At 48.1% G+C, this 12,299-nt stretch overlaps 1 protein-coding gene across 12 annotated transcripts in view; it reads right to left on the reverse strand.

Moving 5' to 3' along the window:
* Positions 1 to 12,299, reverse strand: part of KDM5C (lysine demethylase 5C) — a gene marked incomplete at its 5' end in the record, with an annotated part of 32,049 nt that overhangs the window by 17,042 nt on the left and 2,708 nt on the right. For 5 of the 12 annotated variants that reach the window (XM_079727409.1, XM_079727417.1, XM_079727413.1 and 2 more), the window contains 11 exons: positions 1,488 to 1,650; positions 1,748 to 1,929; positions 2,553 to 2,711; positions 2,842 to 2,961; positions 4,734 to 4,892; positions 5,934 to 6,115; positions 6,225 to 6,348; positions 7,098 to 7,232; positions 7,615 to 7,785; positions 8,079 to 8,201; positions 10,449 to 10,526. In XM_079727409.1, coding sequence (XP_079583535.1) covers positions 1,488 to 1,650; positions 1,748 to 1,929; positions 2,553 to 2,711; positions 2,842 to 2,961; positions 4,734 to 4,892; positions 5,934 to 6,115; positions 6,225 to 6,348; positions 7,098 to 7,232; positions 7,615 to 7,785; positions 8,079 to 8,201; positions 10,449 to 10,526 — 1,596 coding nt within the window. Of the gene's footprint in view, positions 1 to 1,487; positions 1,651 to 1,747; positions 1,930 to 2,552; positions 2,712 to 2,841; positions 2,962 to 4,733; positions 4,893 to 5,933; positions 6,137 to 6,224; positions 6,349 to 7,097; positions 7,233 to 7,614; positions 7,786 to 8,078; positions 8,202 to 10,448; positions 10,527 to 12,299 lie in introns of all 12 variants that reach the window. The other 7 variants (XM_079727416.1, XM_079727412.1, XM_079727414.1 and 4 more) reach the window with 5 other exon arrangements.

A 12,299-nucleotide genomic window follows, 5' to 3' on the forward strand; every position in this document is an offset into this window, starting at 1 on the left:
AGAGAGAGAGAATCTTAGCTGTCTGAATCCTTAAGGAGAATCTTCTTCTACTCTTATAATTCTCCTTGACACTGTGGGAAAGAACTGATGCTGTGGGTCAGGAAGAAAGGAGTCTGAGGAAAGGTCAGACCCAATGTCTACTTGTGAAGAGCATAACTTGAAGGGTCCTTGGTCATTTCTACATCTTGAGCCCAGTAATTCTTTTTTTTTTTTCCAGTAATTCTTAAATGGGGTGATGCAGAGAGGGAAAAGCAATGCATTTCCTCTAATTCCCTAGATATCTCAAACCTTGGTTAAGTATCACTAAAATGCATAATAAAAAGTATTACTCATAGGTTATATAGTATAGCAAAACAAGCTGAAGGCAAGAAGAAATTCAGGTGAGAACCACTGACCTACTGTACAGATGACCAGGGATTTCAAGGAGATATTAATTCAATATATACTGACTGCCCACCATGTCCCACGCACTAGACTAAGCAGCAAGGTAGCCAAGGATGGTTTTGGGGGGACGGGGTTGAAGGGAGTGGGGAGGAGCAGCAGCACAGAATGAATAAGACTGAAAGCAGAGGTGGAAGATGTACTCATTCCTGTTTCTACAGGACTCTTGATCAGGTTATTTTAAGATCCACACCAGAAAACTGGCCGATACTAATCAACGTTAGAAATTCCCAGGAATATAAAGGCCCTTATAGGTAAGCCAGGATGTATACCCAGGGTGGGAGAGAAGTCCACAGAGAAGGAGAATAGGACAAGTCAGGACTCTGGGTTCAGCTTTTTTTTTTTTTAATGCTGAAAGATATTGGCACTTTTTTTTTTTTTAGGTTACTTCCCCCCACCCCGTCCCAGCTTTATTGAGATATAGTTGACATATAACATGTTGGTGTACAACATGTGGATTTGGTACTTATATACTGCAAACTAATTACCACCATAGAACTCTGACCTGTTAAATAAGTAAACAGACCTACCCACTGCTCCAAGGGTCACAATGTGGAAAGGATAGCAGAGACTGCTAGTTGTCCCCCTATATTCATTCTCACCCTCTTTCTTAATAACATGACCTCCAATTTGTAGCTGGTACATGACCATCCTTAATAAAAATCAGATTTTCCAGTTTTCCTCACAGCTAGATGTGGCCATGTGACTAAGCTGTGACTAACCGGAGGTGAATGGAAATGATGTGTGCCCTTAAGAGTAAGGAGACTTGTCTTGCCCAGTCCTTCCTCTATTTCCCTTTTCCACTGGTGGAAGCCATCCCTAAGGTGTTGCCCTCAAACATCAGGCCCAGAGGGCTCACCATCACATTGTATCTCTAACCACTATTATTTCTGTCAAACCTATAGCCTGATTAAGATAGAATAGGAATGAGAAAGGGGCAGGGGTAGATTCCAGACAACGACCACCACCACCACCACCACCACCACCACCACAAAGGACACCACTAACTCATTCCTACACCTTGCTCCTATTTCCTGGACACTCACCGGCACACCATGGGACATGAGGGTGTTGGGATTCATGAGGGTGACAAGTTGGTGCAGAAGGTCAGGCTGGCTATCAAAGAGCTCAGGTGTCAGCTTCTTCATCACCTCTTCCAAATGTTCTGCTGCAAGTGAGGGTACCCCATACCAGGTCTTCGGCTCACCCCTGGCCAAGCAGAAAGGAGACATGTAGAGTGGACACACCTATGGTACTGAAGGAGCCCACCCTGACGGCTTCCCTGGCTCTCCAGGAACCCACTCACCAGTGGAGGTAGTTAATGGAGTAACTCCAGTGATCCTCAATATGCCAGCAAAAGGCTGAGAAGACCATGCCCACGTAGAGCCAGGGCACCTTCATGCCGGAGATATCTGCATTGATGTGGCACAGTACGGACTGCTCCAACACCGGCATCACATTCAGGTTCCAACCACTAGTAGCATACTCCTGTCAGGTCAGGTATTTGTGGAAAAGGGATGAGAGTTTTGCTAAGGAGTGGAGATCTTTGGCCCAGGGAACCTTAATTTTGAGGTCACAGACCTTTTTGCAACATCTAAGAAATAATATAGGTGTTCTTCCCCCTGCCTCCGTCAAATGCATACACACAAAATTTCAATTCACTTCACTTTACTTCAATTTTAGGGAGGTTTATAGATGTGCCCACCCACCAAAGTACCTGCAAGTTAAAAGCCCCTGCTCTGGACCAAAATGCACCCTTCCCTTGATACAGGCCTAGGGCCTCATTATTTCCTGCACTTACAATCCCAGTCCCTGAACACTTCTTATGAATGAGCCAGGCACCCTGCCAGGTACTTCATATACCTTCTCATTTAATTCTTACAAAATTTGTAAAATTCTACAGACAAAAAACCAGCCAATTTCATGACTGGAGATGCCATGCCAGATATTAGGCTGTGTTCTTTACACATATCATCCCATCTACATCTCACAACAACCATATAAGGTGGGCATAATAGTCCCCATCCTATAGAGATACTGAGTCTTTCAGATACTAAACGACTTGCTTAAGTCACACAGCTGACATAACCATGAATCAATCACCTACTCACCTCCTCCTCAGGGGTTAGGTGCCGCTTACTGTCACTGACGGGGAAACCGCTACCAAATTCTTTGGAATGGATGTCAGCCCCATACTCAACAGTCACATCTTCCTCAATGCTATTCACCAGCCGCCAGAATTCCTTCTCCACGAGTTCTGTGGGCACCATCTAAGGAACAGGGGTAGCAGATGACCGTGGCCCATCATATCTGACCTGGCCCCACTGACCCAGGAGAGCTACTGACCATCAGGCACCTATGACCCTAGCCCTGACACTACCCCAGCCCTCCATCACCTACGTGTACGGGCATGTTGAAGTAATCGGCTTTAAAGGAGTCAGCCATCTCGCCAAAGCTCTGCAGAGTGTATTCCCGGGTAGCCTGCTCAAAGCCAAAGGCTTCGGGGGGGCGCTTACACTCCTGAAACCCAAAGGAGAACACGTCACCAAGGCAGAGGCAAAGAGGTGGAGAATCCTCAAAAGCGGAGCTGGAATATGGGGTAGGAGTCAGGAGGAGAACAGCCCTAGGTCTGTACTGAAGGCCCCTGAGGCAGGTCTCACGTCATAGCTCTACCTTTTCCTCCTAGCACTTGAGCACAGTTAGTCTCTTCATTCCCCACATGCACTTCTATCATGCTCTTGCTCTTCTCTTCCTTTAGGACTTTACTATCTAAACCGTGGGCTCTGACTTAAATATGCTACCCCATGCTCTTCTGCCACTATTTTTTCTCTCAAGATAAAATGTGACTTTATACAGGATGCTTAGAGAAGTTTTATGCCCAGACTGGAACTACAGACCTGGGAAAATGACACTGAATATTCTAGTAGCTTGGAGGATGGGAAACGAAGGCACCAACTCCTAGTGTCAAACCCCACACTATTCCTGTTCTTTACACTGTCTCAGAAGACAGGACGTGTGTCTAACTCACTTTGTAGCTATGTTCGTGGTTTTAGATGAGATGTATGTACCCCAGTCAGACACACCTTCTGCTCATGTCTGAAAACTAAATGTCAATCTGGTCCACTGGCCCACAACCACTTAGAGAAGAGAGCCAAGTACACCTGACAGTCTGTTGTCTATGATACTTTTGGTATCCAAACTCCTCCCTAAAGGAATCCCCACCACTACCAAGAACATTATGTGCTGCCCTGGTCTCTTTCCTCATTTGTGTGTGTCTAGTGTGTGTGCACGTGCACACCTGGTCTCTATGACCACAGTTGACAGGGCAAGAAACTGTCAGCATCTACTCTCCCGAAACCCAGGGAGAGATGTAGACTAGCACCCAGAATTTGGATCACGGTAGGAGGCTCATGAAATGGAACTGGAAGACTTCCCAGACCTCTTAGTCCTCACTGCTGCTTCAGCTGCTCTCCTCACTGCCTCTCTTGCACTAGGTACACTATCCCCATGTATCCTTACTCCTGCACTCCTCCATCCCCCAGTCTAGAAAGCCTGCCCACCTCTTGTAGTTAAAATCTACAACACTGCAAACCAACCTAATTATCACAACAGAAGGAAAATACCTAAATAAATATTATACCCACATGATGGACCCCCTACAAGGAAAAAAAAAATCATACCCATGAATAAATTTAATAATATAGAAAAATGATTATAAAGTAACAAATGAAAATATACAGTAAGATCCCAAACTTGTTAAAGATAGTTATACATATGCAACAACGAAAAGATGAGAAGAAAATATACCAGACTATTAACAATGGTTGTCTCTAGGTGGTGAGATGATAGGTAATTTGTCTATTTTCCAAGCTTTCTAAAAGAAACAAAGAATAAAAAACTTGGAAATCAAAAGAACATTTTTTTTTCATATTCCTGTCCTCCAAATCTCATTGCTGACACCTTCCCTGATTACTACCCTTAGTCACTTTCCTGTCCTCTGAACTTCTACATCTGAATTTCTAATACACAATTTAACATTTGATTATATGTCATCACATATGATCTGTCTCATCATGACTCTCACCTCCCGGGGTGGTCTGAGAGCTCCCAGAGAACACAGGCTGAGTGTCCTCCTTTTCTTTCTCCCAAAGTTCTGCCCAACCTAGCCCCACCCCAGGGACCCAAAACATAAGACTGTGGCTGAGCTAGGAGGCTGCTTTCAATAAGACCAGATGAAGGAAGGCAAGGATAGCCTATGAGGCAGACACAGACTGGGGCTGGGAAGTCCTTACCGCCATGACACACTTTGGGCACCGCCAGACACCCTTGGGAATCTCAGGCAAAGGAGGCAGCAAGCAGAAGATGTGGTAGTTGTCATCACAGCCATCACACAGCAGGAGCTTGTCGTCCTCATCCCCTCGGGAACACATTCGGCATACATATGACTCAATCTGCCAGGGGAGGGAGGCAACAGTTCATCAACCTAAGCCCCGTCCAGCCTGCCTTTCAAACATCAGACTCCTCCAGACAGCACCCTAGTCCACAAAGATCTCCATTAGAAACCCACCTTGCTTGCTGGCTGGATCATTCACGGCCCTGTACAGGTTAGTCATGCTAGGCCTGAAATTTAACTGCGTGCACGTACCACCTCCTCCAATAAACTGTAGAGCTGTGACAGCAGAGTCTTTATCATTCAGTCCTGAATCCCCCATTTTTATTCATTCAATAAATACTTACTGAACACTTATGTGTTCAACATTATGCTGGACTCTTCAGTACAGCAATAAATAAGACATGGCATCTGCTTTCTAAAGGCATACAGTACTCCAGAGGCACAAGTTCATAAAAATTAAAAGGCAGTGTGGAAACTGCCAACAGCAGCCCATAAAAGGGTACTATGGAAACCTAAAGAAGGAAGCACTCGAATCAGCTGGAGATAAGGAGGAACAGCCTTGAGAAGAACTTCACTGAAACGGTGACACTTGAAACTGACTGAGACCTGAAAGCAAACTGCAATTTGGCAATGGGGCAGAGCACAGGGGAAAACTCTTCCAGGCAGGAGAAACAGCATGTACAAAGGATGGGGAAAGAAAGCATGGCGCATCTCGGGAAAAAAACAAACATACCTACAAGTAGTTCAGTGTGGCTATAGCAGAAGGAGTAAGGTAGGCAGTGATGGGGAATGAGGCTAGAGGTCTGCAGGGACTGGATCATGCATGGTAATGAGCTTAGCCTTTATCCTGAAGCAATGGAAAGGGAGTCTCCTCCTCTGCACCCTTCCAGCACTTCATGTTGACAGCACTTGATCACCCTTTCTTGTTCTTTGTTCCATGTGAGTTGGCCTTGTTTCCCCAATTAAGTGAGCTACGTGAGGGCAGGGCCCACCAGGCCCACTTTTCTGCTTAATGCCACCTGGTCCAGTGCCATGCTGGGGAAATGCTCGTTGAAGGGATGAGAAGCAGAGCATTAGGAAGCCAGAGCTAGGTCCTTACAAACTGGGCATTGCTGTGGTTCCTCCGCAGCCTCATGGTCATCTTGGTGCAGGGCTCTGGGCTGTGACTCAGCTCCTCCTTGCTCTCCAGGAAGGTCTTGGGTGAGGGTGACTCCACCTTCACGTCCCCGCCTGACTCCTCCTTCACCACTATGGTGGGGGGGCACTCGGGCCCTTCCTTATCTGAGAGAGAGAAGAATGGCTCTAAAGTACAAGTCTGAACAGTCGCGGCCCAGGCTCCTCTCCCCCGGTGAGGCCATTCTTCACACTGCCCCGGCCTGTCAGGCCTCACCTTTTTTCCGCAGAGTCTTATCCTTGGCCATGAGGCCCAGGCCCATCATCTTGGGGCCTGCCCCATAGATCTGAAGCTTCTTCAGCTCAGGATTCTTTTCAATGTCTTCCTCTGTGGGTTCCGGCTGGGAGGAAAGAGGGAAATGAATCAAGACTATCTTGGGCAGACTGCCCCATCCTAAAAGAACAACAGCTTGGACTCTATCACGTGAGTTCATGCCAGGGTGGAGGCATAGGTGGGCCCAGGCAAGAATTCAGATTGCTTTTTGGAGACTGAGGGTAAGCGAACTCCCTCCTCGTTCCTCTCTTGGAATGGAATTAAGAAGGGATCTCAGTTTTTCCAACTGTAAAATGAGAATTTTAACTCCTATCTCACAGTTACAAGGGGTTTGAGGAAAACATATATAAAGAAATCTAAGTATTTGAATCTACCAATAAATGGCAGTGACTAATATGATCTGGTAAATTACATGCTTCGGTGAGCCCAGGGACAGTGTGTATCTTGTTCTCTGTTGTATCCCCAATGCCCAGAAGAATGCCGGCACATAAGCTTCTTCCTGAAGCTAAGATACAGTTATACGGAGAAAAAGAAGAGTTCTTCCCCTATGAGCAGAGTGAGTCAGGAAAGGAACAAGGCAGGCAAGAACACCCAGACAAAGGAAAGATGTTATACAAACAGATCAAAACCCAGCTCAGAAGCTCAGCTGAGAGTAGAGGAAGAGCAAGAGTGAAGCCAGAAAGAGGCACACTACTGCTCAGAACTCAGAGAACCAAGAGAAGGGACAGTGGAACAAGAAGAGGACCTTGGTCAGAGGGAAGGGAGAGGACTCTCTTCACCACCAAAGCTCCAAGTGAGAAGAAGGGAAGTACTCACATCAGGCTGTAGTCTCTTGGCTCGCCGGCCATAGCTGTTGAACTTGGAGGGCTGCACAGACTGCCGAAGGGGGATACTGTGGGGTTTGTATTCCTTGTCCTTCTCCTCATTATCAAATGGACGTGTGTTGCACTGCTGGGGACAGGTGAGGGGTAAGGGTCAGGGCATGGGGCCCCAGCTCCCAACAGCAAGGACTTCCCTTTACCCTCACCCAATGGCAACCAAAGCCGTAGTTTCACGCACCACGCCCCCCGCCACCCACCCAACAGGCCCTGCTCAACTGGCCACTGACACCAGCACACACTTTGGGAATTCTTCTCACGCCTCTGCCTATGCCATCCCTCCTCCTTCCAACCACCTCCCCGCAACCATCTCCCCAACTAAACCAAACTCCATCTCTTCCCAGACCTCTCCAGGTCTCCAGTCCACTCCACTGAACCAGTTCCATTAAGAGCAAGTGTGGAAATCTGCATCTGGCGGGGGAAAGCCTATTCCCACCCTGGCTCGGCATCCTTACCACCAGGTTGGCTCCAGACTGGTACATCTCATAGGGATAAACGATGCGTTCATAGTGGGAGCGTAGCAGGGAGCCAATGTTTTTGCCTGGTGGGTAGTTGAGGCGCTGGGCCACCCGAGCCCATCGACGGTCCTTGCAGATGGCTTCATAGCCACCTTCCTCCACCACGATCTGTAAGGACAAGCAGGAAGGGACGTGGATGTGCTGTGTGTATGTACAGAAAGGACAACGAGGACAACTCCAGCCCCTCACTTCACTGGAGGCTACCCCCTCCTACCTCCACCACTCAGACTCAAATTGCAGCCAAGAGATGCCAAGAAGTTCTGATGACAGCTTGTGTGCTACCAGGCTGTGCCCCTTCCACTGTAGCCTAGAGATCCAATATCCAAACCAAGGTGGCCCCCAGAGTACCAAGGATATTAAGGTGTGGGGTGGGGAGGGGTTTGAGAAAAACCTGTTCTTACTTTGCTGAGGCTGTAGAGGTCCAAGATCCGCCGTTCTACATTGGGAATCTTTAAGGAGGAGCCCTGGATTTCCCAGAATTTGGCAATCTGATCCAAGTAGTTCAGTTTCACTCTCGTCTGGGCCTGGAGAAAAAATGGCTCAGAGAGGCTGGCCTCCCCCTCTACCTGACCCCTATCTTCTGGCCTAATCTCAGGGGAGGAGAAGGGATGCAGAGCAGCCCACTACCCAGGGCCTCTCCCAGTGAACTGGATCCCCAACTCTAGGTAGCACCTCGCCCACCTCTCTTATCTTTGCCACCTTCCAGGCAACAGGAGAAGCCCAAGGTCCCAAAACAGAGCAGGTAGAGTCATAACAGCCAAAGCTTTACATATACTCTTTCTCAATCTCCCTGACAGGGCTGTAGAAGTATTGTCATCTCTTTTACAGAGAGTCCCTGCTTCCTCAAGTCACACAGCAGGTACCAAGAGATTTGAGTGTCAAATAACGTAAGTTTTTGCTTTTCCTCTGCTAATAATCTGCTGTATAGTCTTGAGTAAATCAGTTCTATTCTCTGGACCCATTTTCTGATTATGAGGGAAATAAAAAACTGCCCAGTCCACTCACCCCAGAAGGGTAGACTTATGAGAGGAACAGTGAATGCCCTCTGGAACTCTGGAATTAAATCTAAGCTCTAGGCATGTTTCAGAGAATGAAGGCTCCAAAAGAAAACATTCACCTCTTCACATGCCCCATGAAATTTGTTCCATGGTAGCTGAAGGGTGAGAGTGCGTGCTAAAGATAGAATGGCCTAACGAACTGAGATGGTGTACCAAAGCAGCACTGGCACCTGGCCTACCCAGGAGCCAATGTGGGCCAAAGATTCTGGGAACAGGGCATGTACCATGCTTTCCCGAAATCTCAGTGACCCAAGAAGGGCTCCCCAAGGCCCCAAGTCTATAACCACCTCACCCTAATCAGAAGGCCTAGTTCTAGGGAGAACTGGGTAAGTCATTATCATTCATTACTTTGCTCTGATCCCATTAGGGGGAAACAGGGACAGTTCTTTCACAGATGAGGAAAAGTAAGTTCTATTTGTGGAAAGGAACACGCTATGGCTCCTTTGCTATGAGAATCCCTAAGGGGCCAGGAACCCTACTCCCTCCACCTCAACCCCTTAGCTTTCCAACCTTGGCCCATCCCTGCCCCTCCCCCTCATTAGCCAGCACTCTCTCTCTAGAAAACCTGCCCCTGTCCCATGGTAGGCTACACCTTGTCCTAGCTATACCCCAGCAGACCTGGTCAGATCCATTTCTCTAAGGACCTTGTACCCCATACAAGAGATGATTTTTGCCCTGACCAGAACAGCACCTAGACCGACTCTAGAACAGTGATTCTCAATGAGGGGCAATTTTGCCCTCCAAGGGACATTTAAGTAATGCCTAGAGACCTTTTTGGTTGCCGTAACCGGGAGAGGGTACTATGTGGGTAGAGGCCAGGGATGCTGACAGACATCCTACAATGCACAGGACAGCCCTACACGACAAAAAATTACCTGGCCCAAAATGTCAATAGTGCCAAGGTTGAGGAACTGTGGCCTAGAAGTACGCTTTTAGGTAACGGGTATTCGGTTGGGCCTAATAGTCACCCCCACACCCCCAGACATCTAGCAAGGCTTGAGGATACATAATAATGAGGGAGAGGAGTGGTAGCATACCTCTACCCTACACCTTCCATGGTAAACTCCAGAACTTTACCTGAAACTGGCTCGAGGGCATCTACTCTCATTGCCCTGGGGCATTCTCCAGTCCTTAGTGGAGAACCTCATCTTACCCACGCAAAGGGCCTAGATTTCCTGTATGGAACATAAAGGAGAGGGAAAAGCCTACCTGCCTGACCCTCTGTCCAAGTTTGTAACCATTCCAGCTTCCTCACAGACCAGTTCTTGTGTTGTTCCTGCCTATCCACCTCACCTCCCACCTTACCAAGCACCATGGAAGAAAGGTAGGAAGCACAGGGCTGTAGATGAATTGGATAGATGAGGACACATTCAGCTGGCCAAGCAAGAAAGGGTCTCAACCAGACCCATATTTCTCTTTTGTTGATCCAAGCAGGGTAGGTTAGTTGACAGGGGAGCTTCAGAAGTAGCAAACCTTTGTGGAAAAGGGCCACCCCCAGCCTTGGGGCTATGAGATTTGGGATGCTACATGCTCCTTCTCTTGGTTATATTCAGAGCTCTAAAGCTTCCTCCATGCCCTCCAGGCAGTTTCACAGAAGAGAGAATAAAGGCCTAGTTAGGTAAAGTACCTTAGACAGAGAAGGTAGGAGGGAAGTGGGATCAGAGCTCAGGTATCCATTCTCCCAACCCCACCACCAGTTGCTAGTCATCTTACCTCTAGTTCATTCAGCCTCTGGATTCGGGGAGTAAACCTGAAGTTGTCCACTTCTACAGCAAAGGGTGGCTGCCAGTCCTGAGTGGGTACAGAGGAGAAAAGGGAGTTGGGTTATTCCAGCATAGTGCAAGACCAGAGGTGCACCAAAAGCAGCTCAGCACCCCATTCATGCCTTCCCAGACCTCTAGCCACGTCAGACCTTTTAACCTGGCAAACACCCAACCCATACACACACAACTCACTACAGGGCTTTAGAAGCCCCTCAAGTCCACACCCAACACTCCATGCACATACCCTGGGAAATGTCTTCAGAGTCCCTGCAACAGTACAGTGCTAGGATTTTAAGAAATAGAGAGATGGGGCCCAAAACAGCTGACTTCAAACTCTCCCTATGCCCATATTAACTCCTCAACCCCTAGGCATAGGACACACAGTCTGGAAGTACTGGAAAGCACACAGGATCTGGAGTCAGAAAACCTGGGTTCATGTTTTAGCTCCACTACTTACTAGCTAAGGGATTTTACCTTTCTGAACCTGTTTTCTCAACTGTAAGGTGGGAATATGAACTCCTGCCCTGGCTTCCTCATAAGACTGATATGAAAGTTAAACTGGTTTTCAAATGAAAATGTTATTCAAAGGAATCATCATTAAGACTTGACATCTAAGGCTGACCTCACTACCCAATACATATGCAGGGTAGCTCATCTCCAATTTGGGCAGGATTTAAAGGTTTGGGCCTTTAGTGTCTGTTCTCTGAGTTTAAAAGGCCTGAGACAGACACTGCAGGGAAGAGCAAGGAACAAGGAGCAAGAATCTGCAATACTCACCTGGTCAGAAAGGCTTCCTGTGGGTCCTCTCTCAAACACCTGCCCAGTACAGGAAGAGGCAGGGGAGGAAGTGGGGAGGGCTGTCCTAAGTGCTGGGGTGCACCACTGACTGTGGCAGCAAAGATTGGGAGGATTTGGGGAGAAGGAGGGAAGTCAGGGAAAGATAATGAAAGTGGGGGAGACTCTGTCCTGCCAAGTCAGAGCTTGTTGTGTCCTGCCCAAAGGGCAGCTGTGAAGAGCCTCCTCCTCAATGCCCGCCTGCCCCCCCACCCCGCCCCCCATGCAGTCCTTTCCTCCTCAGAACCCTGGCTCCTGCTTGGGTGGTAAAAAGAACCTCGAGTAACCTAGACCAGTGCCCTCATTTAATGAATGGAGAAAGTGAGGCCCAGAGAAGAAATATGATTTCTCCAGAATCACATGCTGAGTCAGTGGTAGAGCCGAGACTAGAACCCCTGTCTTCTGACCTCCAGTCCAAGGCTCTTTGCACTACACCAGGCTACGACTGTTCACACACATGGGCATACATATGGAAGCGGGGGAGGAGGACAGTAAAAGCGAAGAAAAAGCTGTTGGCCTCTTCTGTACACACACTTTGAGAAAAGGGGCCAGGGACTTTCCCGATGGCGCAGTGGTTAAGAATCCACCTGTCAATGCAGGGGAATGGGTTCGAGCCCTGGTCCGGGAAAATCCCACGTGCCGCGGCACAACTAAGCCCGTGCACCACAACTACTGAGCCTGTGCTCTACAGCCCACGAGCCACAACTACTGAGCCCGCGCGCGTGCCACGACTACCGAAGCCCGCGTGCCCTAGAGCCCACGCTCCGTAACAAGAGAAGCCACCGCAATGAGAAGTCCATGCACTGGAATGAAGAGTAGCCCCTGCTGCCACAACTAGAGAAAGCCCGTGAGTAGCAACGAAGACCCAATGCAGCCAAAAATAAAACAATTAATTTTTTTTAAAAAAGAAAAAAACAGAAAGGGGCCAGAGGACTCATACTTGCATGCACACATATTCCGCCCCCAA

The sequence above is a fragment of the Hyperoodon ampullatus genome, assembly GCF_949752795.1.
Source record: "Hyperoodon ampullatus genome assembly, chromosome: X".
NCBI lineage: Eukaryota > Metazoa > Chordata > Mammalia > Artiodactyla > Ziphiidae > Hyperoodon > Hyperoodon ampullatus.